This window comes from Myotis yumanensis, unplaced genomic scaffold, assembly GCF_028538775.1.
Source record: "Myotis yumanensis isolate MYYU_CA2020_CCGP unplaced genomic scaffold, mMyoYum1.0.hap1 SCAF_2, whole genome shotgun sequence".
NCBI lineage: Eukaryota > Metazoa > Chordata > Mammalia > Chiroptera > Vespertilionidae > Myotis > Myotis yumanensis.
This window is the reverse complement of record NW_027223753.1, coordinates 17,475,621-17,501,076: the sequence shown is the minus strand read 5'-3', so window position 1 is coordinate 17,501,076 and position 25,456 is coordinate 17,475,621. Positions and strand designations below refer to the sequence as shown.

The window sequence follows — 25,456 nt, the reverse complement described above, 5'->3', positions numbered from 1 at the left end:
TCATTCCAAACAATTCCTATTTGCTTTCCAAAAGCATGCTTTGTCTAATTATCCCTTTCTATATAAGCAGGTGGGAAAGGAACTCCTTGTAGTATAGTAATGTCAATTAAATTAATCTCTTCAAAAAGTGAACATGATGGTTTAGTGTGTATATGGATGAACTACTGTGAATGACATTAGCAGATAATAAAGTAAACGTTAAACCCACAACTGGCCAGCTCAAATCGATACTTCTCATTTAATCTGGATCACATGTGCAGTTCTTACCTTCTAGTTAAATACATTGCCAAAATCTTTCAAAGCAGACAGAGAATAGGTTTCTTACAAATTCAAATTAAAATGTTAAATAATAAAAATTGCCAGCTTATTATACAGTTTCTGACAGATTCCAATATGCTGGGTGCTAAAAAGTAATTCTATGTCAGTTGCTAGTAAAAAGGTAAATCTTGTATACACATAAAAAGAAATTTACAAGTCTGTAGTGTCCCTGTTAAAACAAGAATATCTAGAATGGAATTTTCAGTAAATACTTGGGATGAAGGGTAAATCAGAATAGAAGAGAAAGCAAAATCTACATAAATTAATTCCTAATTTGAGAAATCAATAAAATGTATACATAAATTGATAAATACTGTCTCCATAGGTCACTGATTCCAAGGACTGGTTAGTAGTTAGTTTCTAACTAAGTTATTCCAGGACGTTCTGATGTAAGTTCTCTTCTGTGATCAGTTTGTTCTGGCAGACTCCAGCAAGCATTTGCCCTTGAAAACAGTTCCGTGGGAGAAAGCTCTGAGGCAATCACTTTCCATAAACTAACCACATAATAAGTCCGAAGATAGCAGCAATCACTGTCAGGACAAGCACCAGGATACAGATCTTCTTGCGAGATTTTCGCTGCGAAAAGAAATATGTTAAGAAGACACTCATGAAACAGGTGAAATTTTTTATTCTAAGAGTGCTTCATAAATCTGCCTCCTGGTAATTCAAAAGCAACTCTATCCATGAGTGAATATGCAGAGAACTGCCCAAAATCTTAACAGTTACCAGAGCTAGGAATTAGTGCAAGTTTTAATTCCAGGTTCCCAAATACAACTTAGCAAAATAACTGTTTATACCAATACTGCTAGGCATTATGTGCAATGAAGTAAGTTATTTGTGCATGTATATAGTAATAAAGGTTTTATACCTATTGTAAAATTTCATGTTCAATGTAAAAAATACAGACAAGCAGAAAGAAAACAAAATAATCACCCACAGATAAAACTGTTGACATTTTGATTATAGTTCCTCATTTATCTATGCAAATTGTTATCTGATATAATTGGGATCATACTATATGATGTTTGATGTTTTTCTCACATAACATTTTAGCATAAAAATTTTGTTATTATAAACTCTTCATAAACATCTCCTTTAATTTCCACATAATATAACATTGAGTGGATATAGATAATTTACTTAATTATTCACTTGCCGTTAGATACTAAAGTCATCACTCAGTTTTTACAAGGAAACACTATTATTAAACAAATTTCTTTAAGAACATTCCCAGGTAAAATACAGCTATCCTAGGAATATAGAAAATTATTAAAATGCTGTTTGTTTCTAAAAAGTCATGCAACACCCAACTGAGAAATGAGAAGGACCTCATTCACAATATTTGTACACAGATAAAGACTCAGATACGTAATAAAACCAGTTTCAACTAATATGTAAGAGAATATCACTTTCCAGAAAGTAGAACGATTAACTCCTATTTATTCATAGATAAATAACCCCAAAATGATAAATCCCTATATATTCATAGATAAACAGAAGTCAGAGTTGATTTTATGTCCATCCTCTCTGGCAAAGTCAACAGAAAGTATCTGCAAAGTTCTTCTTTGTACCAATTGTTACCCTAACTGAAACCCTGTATTTCAACTGTTTAGGATATAAAATTAGCCTTAAACCAAATTTAGGTATCATGTTAGCATATGGGGTTAGCTCGGTAGTTAAGAAGCTTTTATATAAGTTTATTTAAGGTTTGATGCCTTTTTGTAGATCTCTCTGCAAAGGAAAATACTAAAAACGGAACTGGCACTGCAATTATGACTACTTGTCTCCAACTTAAGCCTAAGAAAAAGGCTGCAGCTGTTCTCAATGTGTCAGTGTATTCCAGCGATTTTCAACTGGTATGCAGCAAGAATTTTTAAAACATGCAATACCTGACCTCTTTTCCCTTAGATTGTCAAATTAAAAAATTACAACAGCCAACACAACAATAGCGGTCTGGTATGAATGAATCAAAATTATACCTATTTTTTGTAAAAAAATAACAACACACCAAACAACCTAAATTATACCTATTTTATATTTTTTGGTTGGCCGCAGAGTTTTAGAGATTAGTTTATGTGTGCCATGAGATGAAAAAGGTTGAAAATTGCTGGTGTTTTCTAATGGCCCATAAAGCTTGTAGCACAGAGTGACTTTCTCTGGTACCTCCTTTTACCTGATAGTAAGCAGCTCGCTGTAACTGATCAGTGGCTCTTTCCACATGCACCTCTGAGCTTTCCACATTGGCTTCTATGCTATCTGCAAAAAAGAAGGGCAGTGGAAATTTTATCAAACTCAGATGTTTGCAAGGCAGCAAATTGAACAAACTTCTGATGTTATGGGGATCCTGGTTTCACCACCACCATTCTAACTATCCAGCCATGAAAACAAAAGTTACTAACTCCGGCCCTGGCCAGTGTGGCTCAGTTGGTTAAGCATCATCCCATGTACAACCAAAAGGTCACCGGCTTGATTCTGGTCAGGGCATATGCCCAGGTTGCAGATTGGGGTGCATATGGGAGGCAACTGGTCAATGTGTGTGTCTCTCTTTCTTTCTCCTCCTCCTCCTCCTCCTCCCTTTTCCTCTCTCTAAAATCAGTATTAAAAAAAAAAAGTTACTAACTTCGTAAGAGAATAGCCCTATTCTTTGGAAATAAACACTGAAGTATTTACAGGAAAGGGTTATAAAGTATACAACTCACCCACAAATGGTTGAGAAAAAATTATGTACACCTCTGACAAGAAAAAAATTTCTTAGCTACTCTAAATTAAAATTATAGCCAGCCATGGGGTACAAAAAAGAGACAGAATAGTTAACCTGTTAATAGCCATGGACCAGCTCTGACAAAAGACCACTCACATTTGTGTATATCTATTGGAATTTAGGATTAATTTCCAGGTGGCTACTTCTACATTATCTAAAAGAGAGAATAGGCAGGTGACATAGGGCCCCAGAAGGTATTAATAATACATACCAATCAGATCACCCTGGTCATGGATCATCATAGCCAAATCTTTAAATATCTGATTGACATCCAAAATGTCAGCCTAAGGAACACAAAAACAATTAACTAACATTAGGCAACATGTTAGAGATTCATTTCCTCTACTTACCTGAAGTTAGTAACATAACTGAAGCTATTAACATAACACAAGTGTTTTTGTTGTTTTTTAAAAAATATATTTTTATTGATTTCAGAGAGGGAGGGAGAGGGAGAGAAATAGAAACATCGATGATGAGAGAGAATCATTGATTGGCTTCCTCCTGCACATCCCCCTACTGGGGATTGAGCCCACAACCCAGGCAGGTGCCCTTGACTGGAATCGAACCAGGGACTCTTCAGTCTGCGGGCCAACTCTCTATCCACTGAGCCAAACCGGCTAGGACAACACATGTGTTTTTAAGGCTTATAAATCATATATAAAGTTCTTAGAACTGTGTAATAAGCACTTCATAGTGTTAGCTATTATGAATTATTACTTACTTGGTTCTCATGACACTCAATGAGACATGTTTATCCTCATTCTATAGAAGAGAAAATTGGGGCTCAGAGAGGTTTAATGATTTGTGTCAAGGTCTCACAACAAGTGGCCAAACTGAGAATTAAAAGTTCATGATGTTTTCATTATGTTACTATACCTCCTTTATATTTAAATCAATCATTCAGCCCTAACTGGTTTGGCTTAGTGGATAGAGCGTTGGCCTACGGATTGAAAGGTAGCCAGGTTCGATTCTGGCCAAGGGCATGTACCTTGGTTGTGGGCACATCCCCAGTGGGAGGTGTGCAGGAGGCAGCTGATCGATGTTTCTCTCATTGATGTTTCTAACTCTCTATCCTTCTCCCTTCCTCTCTGTGAAATACCAATAAAATATATTTTAAAAATAAAACATTTTTTAAAAAATCATTCAGGCCCGGCTGGTGTGGTTCAATGGTTGAGCATTGACCGAAGCACCAAGAGGTCACGGTTTGATTCCAAGTCAGGGCACACGCCTGGGTTGCGGGCTCCATCCCCAGTAGGGGGCATGCAGGAGGCAGCCAATAGATGTTGATGTTTCTCTCTCATTGATGTTTCTATCTATCTCTCCCTCTCCCTTCCTCTCTGAAATCAATAAAAACATTTTTTAAAGAGTTTAATCATTCACTAACTCTATGAAGTAAGTATCTTTGAGGATAATGAGGCTCAGAGAGATTATGTAATTTGTCTAGTCACATAGCTCCTCAGTGAGAAAACTAAGTGTTGCAGCTAGAATTGATTACATCTCTAAAACCCATGCTCTTTTTATTGCAATACATTGCCTCTCAGAATGCTACAATAAAAACTGATACCTTGAAAGCAATGACTTCCTAATCATAACTTGACAAGAATAGTTCTTCCTATCACCCTCAATTACTTGCTAAGAGTTTGCTTTTGTTGGGACAAATTACTAGTTGCTGTGGATACAAAAGGACTTAATAGCTAAGTAGGAATTGAGGGGATCAGCACACAACAAGATAAAAAAGAAGGGCTTTTATATGGGAAATGACTAATAAAGAGTATAGAACATTGTGTAGAGGAGAAAGACTTTGCAGGAGAGGTAGGACTTGAGTTGTGCCTTAAAGCAAATAGCCCAGTTTGGCTATAACACAGATGCAATATTGTTATTTATAATAAATATATATATTTGGTCTTTGTCCCATTCCCATCACAGAGCTCCTAAAACCTTAGAATTTCCTAAGTGATAAAATATAAAGGTGTCTTGTTATTCATAACAAGCCTTATTCAACCACACCAAAGTTTATGTTAAAGACTTAACTTCTGGATAATCCCTAAGGATGGGGGATGCTTGCCTGGGGAACCAACCTTGTGATCAGAGGTTTGGAACATTCAGCTGCACTCTGGGGCGGGGAGAGGTACTGGAGGCTGAATCAATCCCCAAAGGCCAATCATTTAATCAATCAAGCTCATGAAATGAAGCCTCCACAGAAATACTAAACAATAGGTTCTAAGAGCTCTGGGTTGGTGAACACATGGTGTTCCTGGGACAATGCACACCTGGAGAAAGCATGGAAACTCCACACCCTTTCCCACATACCTTGCTGGCCTCATGTATACCTTCCATTTGGCTATTCCTGAGTTGTATTCTTCTATAATAAACCAGTAATCTAGTAAGAAACTTGTTTTCCTGAGTTCTGTGAGCCACTCTAGCAAATTAATCAAAACCAAGGAGGGGGTGATAGGAACCTCCAATTTAGAGCCTGTCAGTCAGAAGCACAGATAACAACCTGGACTTGACAATGGTATCTGAAGCGTGGGATTGAACTCAGCCTGTGGGATCTGATGCTATCTCCAGGTAGATAGTGTCAGAATTGAGTTAGATTGCAGGACATCCAGCTGGTGTGGCAGAATTGCTTGATGTGGGGAAAAACCTACACATTTGGTGGCCAGAAGTGTAGTATGAGAAGACAGGAGACACATAAGAGTATGTTATTTCCTACTAGTGGCCTGGCGCATGGATTCATGCACATTGAAAGGAAATTAATTAGAAGAAATATTGTAAATATCGCTATTTGCCTTTTCTCTATAAAGAAGTATCAACCAAATTCACAATCGACAATTATAGTTCAAAACACGTATGCGATTGGTGCCAGCGAGAGCTTTATATGTATTGCGCAGGCATAAGTCAACTTAGCTTTTTATAGGTATAAATTAGAACAGGGATTGTATATTAGATAGAGGAAATGACTGGACATGAAAATCGAGCCTGGCTAAGGAATTTGGACTTAATTCTGTTGAATGTGAAGTGCCCATTACATTCACTAGGTTACTTTGCTCAATATGTCTCTCTCCCTGCTATAACAGTATTTCTAATGTTAGAGAACCAATAGCAGTGGGGGAGAAAAAGAAAGATACAATATCTTTGAAGGAAATTAAATAATCCAACTTGAGGATGAAGTATCTCATCTAAGACCAGACACTGACGGGACCCAGGGCAGTGTGTCTCAACCCTGAATGCATATTATCATCTGGGAAATTAAAAATATATATATATCTCTGATGCCCTGGCTGGTTAGCTCAGTTGGTGGAGCGTTGTACCAATATGCCAAGATCGCAGGTTCAATCCCCAGCCAGGGTATATGCAAGAATCAACTAATGAATGTACAAATAAGTGGAACAACAAATCATTGTCTCTAAAGTCAAAAAATTAAAAACAAAACACAACCCACCCCCAGGGCCTCTTGTGGATATCTGCCCATTTTTAACTTACAAAAAATAGGAGTTTCACATAGTACAAACTAATAAATGGTGTGTGAGGGAGAAGAGCTGGGGATTTTTTTAAAATAAGTCCAAGTGGTTCTAATGTGCTGTCAGGGTTCGGAACTACTGCCACAGATGAAGGTCAGGGAGGAGCACGTGGATTATACAGCACTGATACATTAAGTCAAACAAAAAACATGACCTGGCTCTCACCTCCAGCTGCCGAATCGCCGTTTCCCTCTCCTTAATAAGTTCCAGATCCTGCTCGGTGATGGCCACCTCATCCTCCTGGCTTTGCATCTGGTTCCACTCCTCATGGCTGCAGGGAGACAAGCACTCTAGTTGATTCCTCCTCTCAAAGGTGTGCCTGAGACAGCTACAGCATCTCTACTGCCAGGAGAGCCTATCCGAGGACACTGCAGGCTCCAACTCCTCTGGTATCAATCAATACAAAGGCCCTGGGGCCACAATTTTCATATCCAGAGGCAAAGCGCTTATAACACCAAGAAAACAAAGTCCCAGCTTTCATGGGCAAGACTGGGTCGAAGCAGAATTATGAGGGATGGGACTCCTTGCTGTTTCCATTTAGGGGTACACTCTGCAATCTTGCTAGGACTTGCTAGACAAGGAAAGTAGGCAGCGATGTGAAGTCAACGAAGAATACTAGCCCATTCCCTTCCAGGACACTCTCAAAGTGCAAGCTGTGTTGGTATCTTGGGTACTAAATGGGTGGAGAAGGGAAGGCTAAATGACCTGGCAGTCCAACAGAAAAACATCTCCTGGTTTTCAGAAATCTTAAGATTATGCTTTGAGTCCTAGCTGGTTTGGCTCGGTGGATAGAGCATCGGCCTGCAGACAGAAGGGTTCCTGGGTTTGATTCTGGTCAAGTGCACATACCCAGGTTGTGGGCTTGATCCCCAGTAGGGGGCGTGCAGGAGGCAGCCAATCAATGATTCTCTCTCATCATGGATGTTTCTATCTCTCTTCCTCTCCCTTCCTCTCTGAAATCAATAAAAAAAATTTTTTTAAAAAGATTATGCTTCGAGTTAAATATCTCTTAACAGAAAACTAAAGTAAAAAATTAGTAAAATGTGGTAACTCTTTTTTTCTCAGTACCATATTTGAAAGAATGGCATGTGATACATTATATTAGACATGCAACACTTTGAAAATCCAGTATTAAGCATTTGTTTTCACCAGTATGCATAAATCATACATTGTCCTTACATTAAGAAAAAAAATTCCTCCATGTGTTGGAGATACAAAGCTGAATAATACAGCATCCCTACCTCAAGATTAGGGAAGGGAGATAGATATCTATCTATGACAAAACATTTTAAGTTTTGAACTAATAGTACAAATACATTTCTATGGAATTACAGTAAACACTCAATGTTGATAGGTTCTGTGACTTTAAAATGACATATAATGAAACCAATTTTACCATAGGCTAATGGATATAAACAAAAATTAAGTTCCTATGGCATCTCGCCAAGGCTATAAGAAAACAAAGTTGGGGTGGGGGCGGCCGGGGAGTGGTCAATGGCGAAAAAAGGAGACTTACGTAATACTTTAAACAATAAAGAATTTAAATTAAAAACAACAATAACAACAACAAAAAACCACAGAAAAAAACACACAAAGTTGAACAAAACGGTGTTATTGGAGGATCTACTGTAGTTGATTCAGTTTGAACAAGTTAAGAAAAGAGAAATTGAGTTGCCTCCATTTTAGAGATGAGTAAACAGAGACCTAATAACTTTGAAGAATTAAGTGAGAAAATGATAAATCTCAATTAAAGATAAAATGATTTAGACCTCTTAATCTGTAGATTTGTGGCTTCATACTTATTCCTAATGAGCCAGGTTCTCTCCTCAAAATATAGACATCAGGGAGGGTTCCTGATATTTTTTATTCACCTTGATATTACTCCTTAAATAATTCAAAGATCTTTGGGAATCCCGTGGTTTGACATTGTTTTATTTGATGGATTATAAATTAACCTCCTCAGGTTTCTCTTTATTTTTCCTTGTTTTTTTTTCACTGATTTTTAAAGTTAAAAGCAGGGGGTCCTCAAACTACGGCCCGCGGGCCACATGCAAATACAAATATTGTATTTGTTCCCGTTTTGTTTTTTTACTTCAAAATAAGATATGTGCAGTATGCATAGGAATTTGTTCATAGTTTTTTTTTAAACTATAGTCTGGCCCTCCAACGGTCTGAGGGACAGTGAACTGGCCCCCTGTTTAAAATGTTTGAGGACCCTTGGTTAAAAGTATAAAGAATAGAATCCCATCTCAAGTAGCCAGCAGGTGTCTAAATAATTCCTTTACCTGTCAAATGAGACGAGCTGCTCCTCTCTTTGCCTCTCTTCCGCCTAGAAAGCAGAGGGCATTATTGCTGCTGTTATCCAGAAACATGTCACAGACACACAAAACAGTAGCTTTCTTTAGCTAAAGTGTAAAGAAGCAACAGCCCTTGGCTCCAACAGGATCTACAAGATGGCACAGTGCTCTGGCAATCTATCTTGACTAGAAAATGGGTGAGAAAGAAAAATCTGCATTCCAGTTTGTGCTCAGAACTGGAAGCATACTAAACAAGATGAGAGAACATGGGCAGGAGAGAGGCTTAAAAATGATGAGCCCTGGCCAGCTTTGCTCAGTGGTTAGTGTGTTGGCCCATAGACTGAAGGGTCTCAGGTTCTATTCCAGTCAAGGCCATGAACCTGGGTGGCAAGCTGGATCTCTGGCCCTGGTCAGGGTGTGTGCGGGAGGCAACCAATCAATGTTTCTCTCTCTGTCTCTCTCTAAAAAGTCAATGAAAAAATATCCTCAGGTGAGGATTAACAAAACAAAAAAATTGAAGTTCAAGTTTATCCTCAGTAAATGTACTCAGTGCAAAAGCAGTTTCAGTGCTCTGCTTACTTCTACAGGTTCTCACTTTCTTTTAGATTTTGACCTTAATATTCCCATGGCTCTCAGGTACTTTTGAGAAGTTGGGTTGATAAAATCTAGTATTTGTTAATTCTTTTCAAAGAGAAAGCTAGTTCAAATAACCTAGCGTACTATATTCCAAGAAACAGATTCATTCTTTCTTCTTCTTTTTTTTTTTTTAACAAAAGACCAATACAATAAAAAAGAAAACTGTACATAATCCTACCTGTCACTTTTTAAAACCTTTGTTAACATTCCTTTCTAGTCTGACCATATGCATACATTTTTTTTACACAGGTTTTACTAATCTGGCATTTTGTAGCAGTTAATGTCTGTATTTATTATTTGGGGAAATAGTAAACAAAGGCTAATGGTCAGGGAGGGGGAACTTAGGAAAGAACATCCTGAAATTTGCAAAGGTCTTTGGGGAATAAACTTACCGAAAGTCGAGATCCAGCTCTTGCTCTGGCAATACTCTCCTTTTCCTTTTCAGACACCTTTCTCTGCACAGCCTGGAAATTGTTCAAGGCTGCGGAGAAGTCATTCATGAGGCGTTCCTTCTGAAGTCTCTGCTGGCGCTAAGGAAATTAAACGAAAACTTAAAATTTCATACTAATCTCAAACCATTTGGTTTCATACCCACTCAAAGCAGTATATTATATCTCCTAAAGATTTCCTACTGGGAAAATTACTATGAAATAGGATCTTCCTTAAATTAATAAATTTGCTCATTGCTAACTCAAATTCCTGGTTAATACCATAGGCCATGTCAGAACGAAAATATTCATTCTGACAACCCTGGGAACTGGGTGTCATTTACCTTGTAAGGCGATCTCAGAAGGAACTGCATTTCAGAATTTTGGGTCCCTGAATAATCAAAAGCCAAATAAACGCCTTTGAACTCAGAATGGACCCAGGGATTGGTTTTTATTAAAGTGTTAAAACTGTATTCATCTATGCTGAGCTCACAGCTTCCCTGAAAACCCTAGGGTCATTTTCCTTTACTATGGTGAGGTTTTAAATCTGAAAACTAGTTTGTACAAATATAGGCTACCTTAACTAAGCATATCGATTCTGTGTCTCAAAAAACACATAGTGAGTGCACTTGCTGTGTGCTGAGAACATAAAAATTCACCCCTGATCTCAACAACCTACCATGTATTTATAGATAAAGGATATACACATACAAGTAACAAATCATTATAAATAACTGCTATATCCAATCAGTACTATAGGAGTTTAGAGGCAGGTATAATCAGTAAGAACTCAAGGAGTCAAAAGGGCCTCAAGAGGAGGGGTCACTGAAGAAAGAGTAAGGCGTGAGAGAAGGGGCTGCAAAGCCAGGCAGGAGGACAGTGTGAGCAAAGGCACCGTGGTAGGAATCTGAAGAGGACCTAAAAGGCTGGAACCAAAGATTTTTTTCACGACAATAGCTAAAAGATGAAATTGGAAAGGCAGGAAAGGGGCTGACCACAGCAGGTTTTAAGTGCCAAGCTAATAATTTGGGGACTTAATCTCTAAAGAACAAAGATTTCTGAGCAGGAAACATAATGGGTACAAAATGGTAACTTACAAAATTAGTCTGTGATATTGTACAAGATAGAACGAAAAAGAAAGAAGTCAAAAAGATTACTGCAATAGTCTATCTATTGTAGATTTAAGGTTAGGAGGATACGTCTCTGTCAGCAATGGGAACACAAAAAAATAAATTTAAGAAACATAATGGCTTAGTGAGTGGCTGTGGGGGAAGGGGGTAAAGTCAAGAATGACTCAAATTTCACACTGAAGAGAGTGATGGTAATACTGAAAGCAAACTTAGATGAGGAACTTTTTTTCCTTTTTCTGGGATTTTTATTTTTTCATAAACATTGTAACAATAAGGGGGAGGGAGGAAACATCATGCCCCAATCTATCCAAAAATACTCTTTTAAGTATAGCATACACACTTTCCAAGTTATCATACTCTACACAATTACGGTCTTTGTTACATAATATTCCATCAAACTGATCTAGTAATTTTATGTAAACATTCCTTCTAGATTGTTCCCACTTTTTAAATATTCTAAATAAAGCTAAAGTGATAGCTAGTATTTATGATACTACTATTTATGATATCTAGTATTTACAGAGTGCCTACTATGTTCATGTACTGATAAAAGTACTTTATATAGTAATTCATTTAATTCGTACAAGATCCTACCTTAGTTAGGTACTATTATAGTCCCGCCTTTTACCGAGGCACAGAGATTGGTAAATAATTTGCCAGGGTCACACACAGTAAATGGCACAGGTAGACTTTAAATCCAGGAAATTTGGCTCCAGAGTATAGTTGTTTTTTTCCTCTTAGTACTTTTTCCCTCAGGACAAGTCTGGTTGAGTGGGAACATTAGGTCTAAAGATTAAATTTTCTATGATAATACGTATTGCAAATCAGCTTAGTTAAGGTGTTTAGGAGGAATGGGAGGAATTCAATATAACACAACACACTACATTTCAGATGAAGAGGAGAGTTCAGAACAGGAATTGGCAATAGAGGCTTAGAGGCTAGGGCTGGAAAAAGATCTGGGGGTCATGTTCATGAAGATGACAGGGAGCTTGTAAAAGTAGACAGGACTCCTGAGGGAGAAAGCAGAGTGAGAAAAGCACAGGATCAATGGATGGCAGAGCATGTCCATTCTAGGAAGCAACAGACTCAGAGAAGGAGGCCGAGACGTAACCTGGGGTTAGAGAAAATAAGCCTGAAAAGGTTCACCAGAATTGAGGGACAGAATGAAAGGAAGAAGGTTTCAGTGGAGACAGGCTGGGCAAGAGGATCAATGAATCAGAGAAGAAAAGTGAGTAAGAACCAAAAAGGCCACTGGATTTAGCAACTAAATAATCACTGATGATAGTATATAAATATGAAAAAAAATACTGAAAGGTAGAGTATATGGCTTGAGGCATAGGACAGTAGCACAAGATGGGTGATGTGGCTAAGATTAATTAGATGAACAAAGGCTTGAAAGGAAAAGAGTATTCAGCACAATAGGAGGAAGGAAATCAAGGAATTATATTTCACTAGAAACAATATGTTTGTAGATTTATTTCGTGTTTTATGATCCAAGATAATGGAAGGGAACAATAACATGCATAATCCAAAAATAACTTCTATCTGACTTTGGAATACATTAGATCCTTTTTTGTTTGTTTGTTAGCAGAGTTGACTTTCTAATTATATTTCGCTTAGGCTACTATTTAATTCTTAAGTACTTTCAATGCTCTGTTTGCCTCAGACCCTTAGGCTCCTTTTTTACTACTAAGTTTATCTACAAGAGTGTATTCTCTAAGTGCACAGCTGGGAGGAAAAGAGGGGTAATTTTGAAACAATTTAGAGATATTGGATGGAACTTTGTCCATACTGAAATATCAGCATGAGTAACAACTAAAACAGCACACATATGGATAAACAAAGAATGAGTACATGAAGATTATTTTCCATCTTAACTACTCTGTAGCAGGACGAGAAAGCATCCTCTCTTTTGTGCAAGGGGCACCAAAGCTCCAAAGACTGAACATACACGTCATTAAATAGCTTGTCAGGTACAGATTAAACTAGTGATCTTCAAACTTTTTTGATCGAGGCACACAGTAAGACTGTGACATCTTGATCCAGTCTCATATACATACATACTAGTATATATGAAACAAGTTTCATGCAACAACACACTCTTATTTCTACTCAAAATGATGGTAACAACACACTAATATTATTTTATGTTCCAACAGCCACAACTCACTGAGAACCCCTGTAGGCTTCATCTTTAGGGCCATCATAGATAACACATCATCACTTAAAAAGTTCAACAATAAGCCCTGACCAGGTAGCTCAGTTGATTAGAGCATCGTCCCAATATACCATGGTTGTGGGTTCAATCCCTGATCAGGGCACATACAAGAAACAAGCAATGAATGTATAAATAAGTAAAACAACAAACTGATGTCTCTCTCTCTCCCTCTTCCCCTTTATCTAAAATTTAAAAAAGTAATATAAGTTAAGTGCCCCCATGAATGGTATAAAAGTTCAAAGCAGCCCTAGCTGGTTTGGCTCAGTGGAAAGAGCGTTGGCCTGTGGACTGGGTCCTGGGTTTGATTTCAGTCAAGGGCACATGCCGGGTTGTGGGCTCAATTTCCAGTGGGAGGCATGCAGGAAGCAGCAGATCAATGATTCTCTCTCATCATTGATGCTTCTATCTCTCTCTCCCTCTCCTTTCCTCTATGAAATCATATATATATATATATATATATATATATATATATAAATTTAAAAGTGCCTAAAATGTAAAAAATGGGTAATTTTTTAAAAAACGTTAAAAAACAAAATGGACTCACAACAGGTTTAGGTAGGTGAAGGTTTTTCCCCTGGAAGAGAGAGAATTTGAGGTAGATCATGAATGACAGGTAAGAGTCCAGCCACAATGGAGGGAGCACATCTGACTTCATGAACGTGTGAACAAAAGGCAGGGCAGATCGACGAAACAATGAATCCCTATAAAAAGTGTGTGTTTTTAAGGATTTAAATGGCCACTGAATAAAATTACTTGAAAAGAGAAGTCTTTTTTTTCCTGAGCATTTTCTCAACCTGAGACCTATCATGGGACGTGAAAGTGAAGGCAAAATGTACAAGACATGTGACTGGAATATAGAGACACTAGATACAAAACAAATTAGGATGAAGCCTGAAAACGTAAAGCTACTAGCCCAAACCCAAAAAGATGCAAACACTGAGATTCCTCTTCAGTTAAACCTATTTTATTAGTATATTAATGTTATTATTAGTAATAACTGCAGCCACCACATATTGAGTACCTACTAAATGCCAGGCACTCTGCAAGATCTGGGGCACACATTCTTTTTCTTGTCACAATGGCCACATACTTCCATTTTACTGATAACGAGGTTGAGTTTTAGAGGAGGTCTATCTAGCACCAAAGGCCTAGTTATTTTTGTTTCACACACTGTATTTCCATTAAAACAAATTCCTTTTTTATTAAAAAACAAAACCAAAAACCAGAAAGTACCTACCTGTTCTGAGGTCGATAAGGGGAGGGGCAAGGACCCTAGTTCCTTCAGTAATTCATTTGTTTCCTTGGCAAGCTGATTTGTCGAGTGTTGCAACTGCTGCCTAAGAGAGAAAAGACAGGTTTCAGAATCTTCTCACTTCTTGCGAGCTGCTATAGTTAGTATCAGCTTATCCTCCGAGTGTCTCACAATGCAGAGAATAAAAGGGTACACGAAGAAATAGGTTCCTAGATGCCTGTGTTCACAACAAAATTCCAGAACTACTACCCAGTCAAACCCATGTCAAGGCTTCCTCCTATTACCGAGTAGAAAGAACGTGTCTCAGTGAAATCTGATGATCAGGTATTTTACTCTTTGGGGAGAAAAGAAAAGCATATAGCAGTTGTGACAGAAATGTAAGAAGAGCCACTGCCCCACAGCTAAACACAAAACTCTCTCAATGAGTTGTCCAGGAGTTCGCACGGCTATTGTCACAGTCCACTGCCTAGAGACAGAGTCCTGGCAGTTGAATGAAATGTGCATTAAAAGCACAGCTCCTACCCTAGGGAGCAAGCTCCAAAGATCTACTCCCAAGCTCTTGCTAAAAGTTGATGCTCCTTCAGCTTTAGCTTTGACTCCCTCCCAGTCCTTTATGCTTGACTTTCTGCTGCTTCCCTCTAAAACAAAAAGCCCTATAGTGTGAAAACATATAACAGGAGTAGAGAGGGAAGGACATTAAAGAGGCAAGGATATATCATATATTAGGTGGAAGTGAAAAGTAGTGGAAATAGCCCGGCCGGTGTGGCTCAGTGGTTGAGCGTCCACTCATGAACTAGGACAGTGGTCGGCAAACTGCGGCTCGTGAGCCACATGCGGCTCTTTGGCCCCTTGAGTGTGGCTCTTCCACAAAATACCATGTACAGTGCAACTGAAACTTCGTGGCCCATGCGCAGAAGTCGGTCATGGCACATGCCTGGGTTGCAGGCTAGATCCCCAGTAGGGGATGTGCATGAGACAGCCGATCAATGATTCTCTCTCAGCACTGATGTTTCTACCTCTCTCTCCCTCTCCCTTCATCTCTGAAATCAATAAAAATATATTTTAAGGAAAAAGAAATGTAGTGGAAATACAAAAAGAGCTCCTCTCAGTCATGATTTCTTCCATCTGGCCATTTCTACAAAGGTTTTCAGGGAGGACAGAGAAACCACACTATTAATTATTAATGTGTTTTTTTTTCACTGCAAAGGGGCCTCCAAGATAAAAAACAAGAGAGTCAAAAACAAGAGGGAGTCCACAGGAGCCTGAACATCCCAGACAGGATGAACATATCCAGAGATATTTCACATCTCCCTGGAAAACGCTCAATGTAGTAAGTTATTCTCTCATTTCACAAAGTCTAGGACAGGAAATAAAGAACATTATTCAATATCTTTTAAAGATCAAGAAGAGAACTTCTAAAAGCAGAAATGTACTCAGAAGGATATGATCAAAAAAATCAGCCCTAGCTGGTTTGGCTCAGTGGATAGAGCCTCGCCCTGCGGACTGAAGGGTCCCAGGTTCGATTCCAGTCAAGGGCACGTGCTCAGGTTGTGGGCTCAGTCTCCAGTAGGGGATAGCTGATCAATGATTCTCTCTCTTCATTGATGTTTCTATCTCTCCCTCTCCCTTCCTCTCTGAAATCAAATTTTTTAAATACAAAAAATTTTTAAAAAAAGAATCACATGTGCCTACTACCAGTCTACTATTCTCTGACTCCCCCGGAATCATTCTGAATACATTTTCCTAATAATGTATATAGTTGGGAAATCCAACTAGATGAAATGAGCTCTGCAGATCATCAGGCCTCTGCCAACAGGGAGGCTCATTTAGGCAAAATATAGTTCAAGAGAAGTAGGGTTCCCTTCTTTATTTCCCTAAGCTGTTCTGCTAAACTGCCCAAGGGAAGAAAGAACCAGAGATCAAGGACTTTAAGAGGCAGGAAGATCACAATCCATTGATTTATTCTGTTGCCCCTCTTCTAGATCCACCTATTACCTCATGTCCCACCGCCTCTCATTCTGACTTCATAGGCCTGACACCTAAGCAGCCCCGCAGCAATGACTTTGTGTGTGTCCTTGAAGGACCCTCACAAAACCCAGCCTTGTTAGGAAGCTACTCACAGATTTTCCTGTAGCTTGGCGGAGTCCTGCTTAGTTTCTAGTTGGCTCATCAAATTCTTTAGCTGAACAGCTGCAGAGAAGGGGGAGAAAGACTTGTTTAAAGAAAAATAGATTCATCGTGAGCACCCTACAGCTAAGATCACCAGTTTCTTTCTATATCCTGAACAAGTACATGCAACTAATAGAAAGCTTGCTATGATCAAAACCTTGGCATATACATATACATTCCCTTTAAAACTAAATTCCTGCCCAGCCAGCATGGCTCGGTGGTTGAGCATTGACCTACGAACCAGGAAGTCACGGTTCAATTCCTGGTCAGGGCACATTGGTCAGGGCACATGCTGGGCAGCAGCTTGATCCCCAGTAAGGGGTGTGCATGAGGCAGCCGATCAGTAATTCTCTCTCATTGATGTTTCTCTCCCTTTCTCTCCGAAATCAAAATATATATATTTTTAAAAAACAAATTTCGGGGTTCAACTTTGTCCTATAGAGTAACTACATCTCTAAGTAGAGGGTGATGTTTTGTTCATCACCCTCAAAGAACTTCTGAATTTTTCCAGATTTCCCATGGTACTGGATAAAAATGAAATAACTATTTATTTATTTATTTATTTTTATTGAGTTCAGAGGGGAAGGGAGAGGGAAAGAGAAATTGAAACATCAATGATGAGAGAGAATCATTGATCAGCTGCCTCCTACACATCCCCTACTGGGGATCGAGCCCTCAACCCGGCCATGTGCCCTTGACCTGAATTGAACCTGGGACCCTTCAGTCCACAGGCTGATGCTCTATCCACTGAGCCAAACCGGCCAGAGCTGTAATCACCTTTCGAAGGGCCTTAATACCAAATATCAATTCACAATAAAAACTACAATCCACTAGTACACAATAATTTTTTATAGCAAACACTTTTTATAGCAAAGACAATGTATATTTTTAAAAAATATTTTTAAAATTGATTTCAGAGAGAGGAAGGGAGAGAGCTAGAAACATCGATGCGAGAAAATCATCAGTCGGCCACCTCCTGCATGCTGGGGATTGAACCTGCAACCCATGCATGTGTCCTGACCGGAAATATGCTCAACCACTGAGCCACACTGGCTGGGCAATGTATATTTATTATTAATAAAAAGTTACCACTGACTGAGCACCTCTGTGTGCCAGGCACTATATCAGGAGCTTTGTATACATTATCTTATTTTCACAGCAAAAAATCTGAAGCAGATATATCTTCATTTTGCAGGGGAGGAAATATATTTAAAGAAGTATCTTATATAAGGGTACACAATAAGTAGAAGGGCAAAAAAGTCAACCTCAATTATATACCTGTGTTCTTTCAACTATGCTAACTATAGTCAAATACATGGTTTTGTTAGATAATTTTACCTTTTCCTAGATATTTTGCTAAGACTAAGGAATGATCATGTTTGAATCCTGGATGTTTAAGCCTCTAGCCCTGAACCAGCAGTGATCCAAAGGAATTGATTATCTAGCAGTAAGAAGGAACACTTTTAAAAATATATATTTTATTGATTTTAGAGAGGAAGAGAGCGATAGAAACATCAATGATGAGAGAATCATTGATTGGCTGCCTCCCGCACACCCGCTACTGGGGATCGAGCCTGCAATCCAGGCATGTGCCCTTGGCCAGAATCGAACCTGGGACCCTTCAGTCTGCAGGCTGACACTCTACCCATTGAGCCAAACCAGCTAGGGCAAGAAGGAACACTCTTAACAACAGCCTGCCTGGGAATCTGAACACCCCCACCCATCCTCATTGATTTCTGCAACGGGAATAGAGCCCTGAATTTCTTTTGTGTCCTGCTACCATGTCCTTTTTTTATGCTGTCAAAGTTCTAAGTTCATTGAGCATCCTTATAACCAGTGTTTTGAACTCTGAATCTAGTAGATTGCCTGTCTCCATTTCTTTTTCCTCTGGAGTTTTGTTCTGTTCTTTCATTTGGGACATATTTCTTTGTCTCCTCATTTTGGCAGCCTCCCGGTGTTTGCTTCCATGTATTAAGTAGAGCTGCTACGTCTCTGGGGCTTGATAGAGTGGCCTAATGTAACAAGTGTTGTGTAGGATCTAGTGCCACAGCCTCCCTGATCACCCAAGCTGGGCACTCCAGGCGCTCCTCCTCCACCCCATGTGGGCTGTGTACACCCTCCTATTGTAGCTGAGCTTTGATTGCTGTTGGCACATCGATGGGAGGGGTTTACCCCCAGGCCAGTAGGCTGCAAGGATTGGCTGCAACCACTGACTACCAATCCCTGATCACCGTGCAGGATCAGCTGTGCGGGGACCACCCCATGGAGCAGGACTTATTTCAGCGGGGCTTTGGTGCCCACTGAGTACACCCCTTGAGTGTGTCACTTGAGGTGGTTGGGTGGTGCTTCGAAATGGTCTGAAGCTGTCCACTGGGTGTGCTGGGCCTCCTGAAGGTACAGGCCAAGGTCAGTGCCACCTACTTTCTGCCTAGGGCAGTGGTTCTCAACCTTGGCTGCACATTAGAATCACCTGGGAATCTTTAAAATCCTGATTTCTGGGCCTCATCCTCCAGAAATTCTGTTTCTTTTTTTTTTTTTTTTTTTTTTTTTTATTTTCCTCTTAAAGTATTACAAAGGGTATTACATAAGTATCCTTTTTCCCCCCCCCGCCCTTGACAAACCACTACCCTCCCTTACCCCCCAGTGTCTTATGTCCATTAGTTATGCTTATATGCATGCATACAAGTCCTTCGGTTGATCTCTTACTCCCCTCCCTCCTGCCCCCCAACTCTCTCTGGCCTTCCCACTGCAGTTTGACAATCAGTTTGAGGCAGCTCTGCCTCTGTATCTATTATTGTTCAAAAGTTTGTAATGGTCTTTATTATCCATGAATGAGTGAGATCATGTGGTATTTTTCCTTCATTGACTGGCTTGTTTCACTTAGCATAATGCTCTCCAGTTCCATCCATGATGTTGCAAATGGTAGGAGTTCCTTCTTTTTAACAGCAGCATAGTATTCCATCGTGTAGATGTACCACAGTTTTCTAATCCATTCATCTACTGATGGGCACTTAGGCTGTTTCCAGATCTTAGCTATGGTGAATTGTGCTGCTATGAACATCTGGGTGCATATATCCTTTCTGATAGGTGTTTCTGGTTTCTTGGGATATATTCCTAGTAGTGGGATCACAGGGTCAAATGGGAGTTCCATTTCCAATTTTTTGAGGAACCTCCATACTGCCTTCCATAGTGGCTGCACCAGTCTGCATTCCCACCAGCAGTGCACAAGTGTTCCTTTTTCTCCACATCCTCTCCAGCACTTGTCGTTTGTTGATTTGTTGATGATGGCCATTCTGACAGGTGTGAGATGGTACCTCATTGTTGTTTTGATTTGCATCTCTCGGATGATTAGTGACTTTGAGCATGTTTTCCTATGTCTCTTGGCTTTCTGAATGTCCTCTTTTGAAAGGTGTCTATTTAGATCCTTTGCCCATTTTTTGATTGGATTGTTTATCTTCTTTTTGTTAAGTTGTATGAGTTCCCTATAAATTTTGGAGATTAAGCCCTTATCAGATATGACGTTGGCAAATATGTTTTCCCACGAGGTGGGTTTTCTTGTTGTTTTGTTGATGGTTTCTTTTGCTGTGCAGAAGCTTTTTATTTTGATGTAGTCCCATTTGTTCAGTTTCTCTTTAGTTTCAACTGCCCTAGGAGCTGTATCAGTGAAGAAATTGTTTTGGCATATGTCTGAGATTTTGTTGCCTTTGTATTCTTCTAGAATTTTTATGGTTTCCTGTCGTACATTTAAGTCCTTTATCCATTTTGAGTTTATTCTTGTGTATGGTGTAAGTTGGTGGTCTAGTTTCATTTTCTTGCATATGTCTGTCCAATTTTCCCAACACCATTTATTGAAGAGACTATCTTGGCTCCATTGTATGTTCATGCCTCCTTTGTCAAAAATTAATTGAGCATATTGGTTCGGGCTAATTTCTGGACTCTCTATTCTATTCCACTGATCTATATGTCTGTTCTTGTGCCAGTACCAGGCAGTTTTGAGAACAGTGGCTTTGTAATACAGCTTGATATCTGGCATTGAGATCCCACCTACTTTGTTCTTTCTCAGGATCGTTGCAGCTATTCGGGGTCTTTTTTTATTCCAGATGAATTTTTGGAGAGTTCGTTCTAGATCTTTGAAGAAGGCCATTGGTATTTTAATGGGAAGTGCGTTGAATGTATAGATTGCTTTGGGTAGTATGGACATTTTAATGATGTTGATTCTACCAATCCAAGAACATGGTATGTTCTTCCATCTGTTTATGTCTTCCTCTATCTCTTTTTTCAACGTCCTGTAGTTTTCTGAGTACAGGTCTTTAACCTCTTTAGTTAAGTTTATTCCTAGGTATCTTAATTTTTTTGGTGCGATGGTAAATGGGATTGTTTTTCTGATCTCCCTTTCTGAAAGTTCACTGTTGGTGTATAGAAATGCCTCAGATTTCTTGGGGTTAATTTTGTATCCTGCTACATTGCCAAATTCATGTATTAAGTCTAGTAGCTTTTTGATGGAGTCTCTAGGGTTTTGTATGTATAATATCATGTCATCTGCAAATAAGGACAGTTTTACTTCCTCTTTTCCAATTTGGATGCCTTTTATTCCTTCTTCTTGCCTAATTGCAATGGCTAATACTTCCAGTACTATGTTGAACAGGAGTGGTGAGAGTGGGCATCCCTGTCTTGTTCCTGTTCTTAGGGGAAATGGTGTTAGTTTTTGTCCATTGAGTATGATGTTGGCAGTGGGCCTGTCATATATGGCTTTTATTATGTTGAGGTATGATCCTTCTATTCCCACCTTTCTGAGAGTTTTTATCAAAAATGGGTGTTGGATTTTGTCGAATGCTTTTTCTGCATCAATTGATATGACCATGTGGTTTTTTTCTTTCAATTTGTTTATGTGATGTATCACATTTATTGATTTACGGATGTTGTACCATCCTTGCATCTCTGGGATGAATCCTACTTGGTCATGGTGTATGATCCTTCTGATGTACTGCTGGATCCGATTTGCTAAGATTTTGTTGAGGATTTTGGCATCTATGTTCATGAGGGATATTGGCCTGTAATTCTCTTTCATTGTGATGTCTTTACCTGGTTTTGGTATTAGGGTGATGCTGGCTTCATAGAATGAGCTTGGAAGCGTTCCTTCCTCTTGAATTTTTTGTAGTAGTCTGAGGAGGGTAGGTTTTAGTTCTTCCTTGAATGTTTGGTAGAACTCCCCTGTGAAGCCGTCTGGCCCTGGGCTTTTGTTTGCTGGAAGCTTTCTGATGACTGCTTCAATTTCTTCCATAGTTATTGGCCTATTGAGGTTTTTAGATTCTTCCTGATTGAGTTTTGGAATGTTGTATTTTTCTAGGAATTTGTCCATTTCCTCCAGGTTGTCCAGTTTGTTGGAGTAGAGTTGCTCGTAGTATTGTTTAACAATCATTTGTATTTCTGTGGGGTCTGTTGTTATTTCGCCTCTATCATTTCTGATTTGGTTTATTTGGGACCTCTCTCTTTGCTTCTTGGTGAGCCTGGCTAGGGGTTTGTCAATCTTGTTTATCCTTTCAAAGAACCAGCTCTTGGTTTCATTGATTTTCTGTATTGTTTTTTTGGTCTCTATTTCATTGATTTCTGCTCTAATCTTTATTATCTCCTTCCTTCTGCTCACTCTGGGGTTTTCTTGTTGCTCTCTTTCTAATTCTTTGAGTTGTAGAGTTAGATGATTGACTACCATTTTTTCTTGTTTTTTGAGATAGGCCTGTAGAGCTATAAACTTCCCTCTCAGGACTGCTTTCATTGTGTCCCAGAGGTTTTGGATTGTTGTGTTTTCATTGTCATTAGTGTCCAGGATGTTTTTAATTTCTTCTTTGATGTCATCGGTAACCCAATCAATATTTAATAACATGCTATTCAGCTTCCAAGTGTTTGAGTATTTTGGGTTGTTTTTATTGTAGTTTATTTCTAACATTATGCCATCGTGGTCTGTGAAGAAGCTTTTTATGATTTCAATCTTCTTGAATTTGTGGAGACTTTGCTTGTGACCCAATATGTGGTCTATTTTTGAATATGTCCCATGAGCACCTGAGAGGAATGTATATTCCGCAGCTGTGGGGTGAAGTGTTCTGAAGATGTCAATTAAGTCCATCTGATCTAGTGAGTCATTTAGGATTGCTGTTTCTTTGCTGAGTTTTTGTCTAGCGGATTTATCCAGTGATGTCAGTGGTGTATTAAAGTCCCCTACTATGATTGTATTGTTGTCGATCTCTCCCCTGATATCTTCCAGAAGTTTTCTTATGTATGTGGGTGCTCCTGCATTGGGTGCATATATGTTTACCAGGGTTATATCTTCTTGTTGTATTGATCCCTTTAGTATTATGAAGTGGCCTTCCTTATCTCTGGTTATGGCCTTCACTTTGAGATGTACTTTGTCAGATATAAGTATTGCTACCCCAGCTTTCTTTTCCTTTCCATTTGCGTGAAAGATATTTTTCCATCCCTTCACTTTCAGTCTGTGTGAGTCCCTTCTAATGAGGTGGGTCTCTTGTAGACAGCAGATGTATGGGTCATGTTTTTTTATCCATTCAGCCACTCGATGTCTTTTGGTTGGAGCATTTAGTCCATTTACATTTAAAGTTATTATTGAAAGGTATTTGTTTGTAGCCATTTCTTTTTGTGTGTGTGTGTGTGGCTGTTTTCTTTCTGAGCTTGATATTTCTTCTTTTTACACCAGTCCCTTTAGCATTTCTTGCATGGCTGGCTTGGTGGTGATAAACTCCCTTAGCCCTTTTTTGTCTGTGAAGCTTCTTATTTCCCCTTCAATTTTGAATGATAGCCTTGCTGGATAGAGTATTCTTGGATTCAGTCCTTTGCTTTGCATCACTTTGTAGATTTCCGTCCATTCTTTTCTGGCCTGATGTGTTTCTGTTGAGAAATCATTTGATAATCTAATGGGAGATCCCTTGTATGTTACTTTCCGTCTCTCTCTTGCAGCCTGTAAGATTCTCTCTTTATCCTGAACATTTGCCATGGTAATTATGATGTGTCTTGGTGTGGGTCTTTTCGGGTTCACCTTGTTTGGGACTCTCTGGGCTTGTGTGACTTTTTTCTTCCCCACCTCAGGGAAGTTTTCTGATATTATTTCTTCGAATAGGTTTTCTAATCCATGTTCATCTTTCTGTTGTTCTGGCACCCCTATTATTCGTATGTTGTTTCGTTTCATGTTGTCCCAAAGCTCCCTTAGGCTCTCCTCCTGTCTTTTAATTTTTTTCTCCATTTGCCGTACAGTTTGAGTGTGTTTTGCTTCCTTGTCTTCTAATTCACTAATTCGGTCCTCCGCTTCTCCCAGTCTACTGTTGATACTTTCAATGGAGTTTTTTATTGAAGCTATGTCACTCTTCATTTCTTCTTGGGACTTACTTAAGTTGTTGATTTTTTCATCTGTTTCTTCTAGCTTCTTGCATAAGTAGTTGAGTTTTTCATCTGTTTCTTCTTGCTTCTTGAACATCTGGTGCATGTACTCTAGGAACCTTATTCTGAATTCTTTTTCCGTCATGTTGCATATCTCTGTCTCACTTAGCTGCTTTTCTGGCGAGTCCTCCTTTTCTTTCCTTTGGGGGTTTCTTTGCCTACCCATGTTTGATCTCGCTGACATATGTAGATGTTGAGGTATTCAGTGGCTGCTCCCTGGGTGGCAGGGGCTCCTTGGGTTGTGGTTGCTGCTCAGACGGTTGCGGTAGCAGCTGCTTTCCAGTTGGCAGCAGCTCCTCTGGTGGGTGTTGTTCACAGCTGTGTTGGCTCTTCTGGCTGGTGGGGGGAGGCTTCACGTACAGTTGCTGTTCCACAGACAGAGGGTGTGGTGATCAGGGGGCTGTGGTGATCAGGAGGCGGTCTGGGAAACGCTCCTCTTACCAGCACTGCATGGTCTGGGAAACGCTCCTCTCTTATGGGCACTGCATGGTCTGATCAGTTCCTCAGGATGCCCCCTTTAGTCTCAGTTCTCCGCAATCACAAAATCCAAATCTCAAATCTCCTGGCGCCAGCAAACCCGCGGAACTCCTTACCCTGGTCAGGGTCTGTGTCTGTCCCAAGAGACGCGGCTGTCTGCCATGCGGTCTCCCTCCGACCCTCTGGGCTCAGGTCTGGCAAACTTTCCTGCCCAGATCCCTGGTTTTTAACCTTTCCAGGGGAGGTCTGCCCTTCCAGGCTGCAAGCCGTCTCACCAGCTGAGTAAATTTGCCAATTCGGGGTGGGTGTTATTAGTTTCAGCTGCTTACTCCGTTTGCTCCGGGACAAGACCTGGGACGCGTCTGCCTATATCGCCGCCATCTTGCTTCCTCTCTCCTCTAGCATCGTAATTTCACCAAAGTAGAATCATATGTGGATCATCGTAAATCACAGCATTTGTCATTTCTCTACACGTCTTTTCTAAACCCTTTCCCCTTCCTACAGCACATACAGCTGAGAGAGTCCCGAGTGAAGCGAAATTCTGTTTCTTGTTATGGGATGGGGCCACAACATTAGTAATATTAGGGCCTAGGGTGACCCAGCATGAGCTACAAAGTAATCTGCAGATGGCTGCTACCTGTTCTGGGCTTAGAGGTGCCCAGCTGAGGTCAAGCTGTGAATCAAGGCCAGCTGCTGCTAGTGCTCGGTGTGGGGGGGCCACTTTTCATGAAGTATGGGGCACAATGAGACCACGTGCTGCTCTTTTGAGAGATTTTAGGAAAGTCAAAGCATGAGCCAAGACAAGC

The 25,456-nt window shown here is 39.7% G+C and overlaps 1 protein-coding gene across 1 annotated transcript in view; it reads right to left on the bottom strand.

Annotated features, from left to right (window-relative positions):
* Window positions 1–219: 219 nt before the first annotated feature.
* STX12 (syntaxin 12) overlaps window positions 220–25,456 on the bottom strand; it is a 35,800-nt gene continuing 10,563 nt past the window's right edge. The window contains exons 2-9 of the mRNA XM_070404494.1: window positions 16,682–16,751; window positions 14,547–14,646; window positions 9,926–10,063; window positions 8,886–8,929; window positions 6,766–6,871; window positions 3,291–3,363; window positions 2,492–2,574; window positions 220–894 (exon numbers count right to left, since the gene is read on the bottom strand). Of these exons, the coding sequence (XP_070260595.1) occupies window positions 799–894; window positions 2,492–2,574; window positions 3,291–3,363; window positions 6,766–6,871; window positions 8,886–8,929; window positions 9,926–10,063; window positions 14,547–14,646; window positions 16,682–16,751 (710 nt within the window). The 3' untranslated portion in view covers window positions 220–798. The remainder of the gene's footprint in view (window positions 895–2,491; window positions 2,575–3,290; window positions 3,364–6,765; window positions 6,872–8,885; window positions 8,930–9,925; window positions 10,064–14,546; window positions 14,647–16,681; window positions 16,752–25,456) is intronic.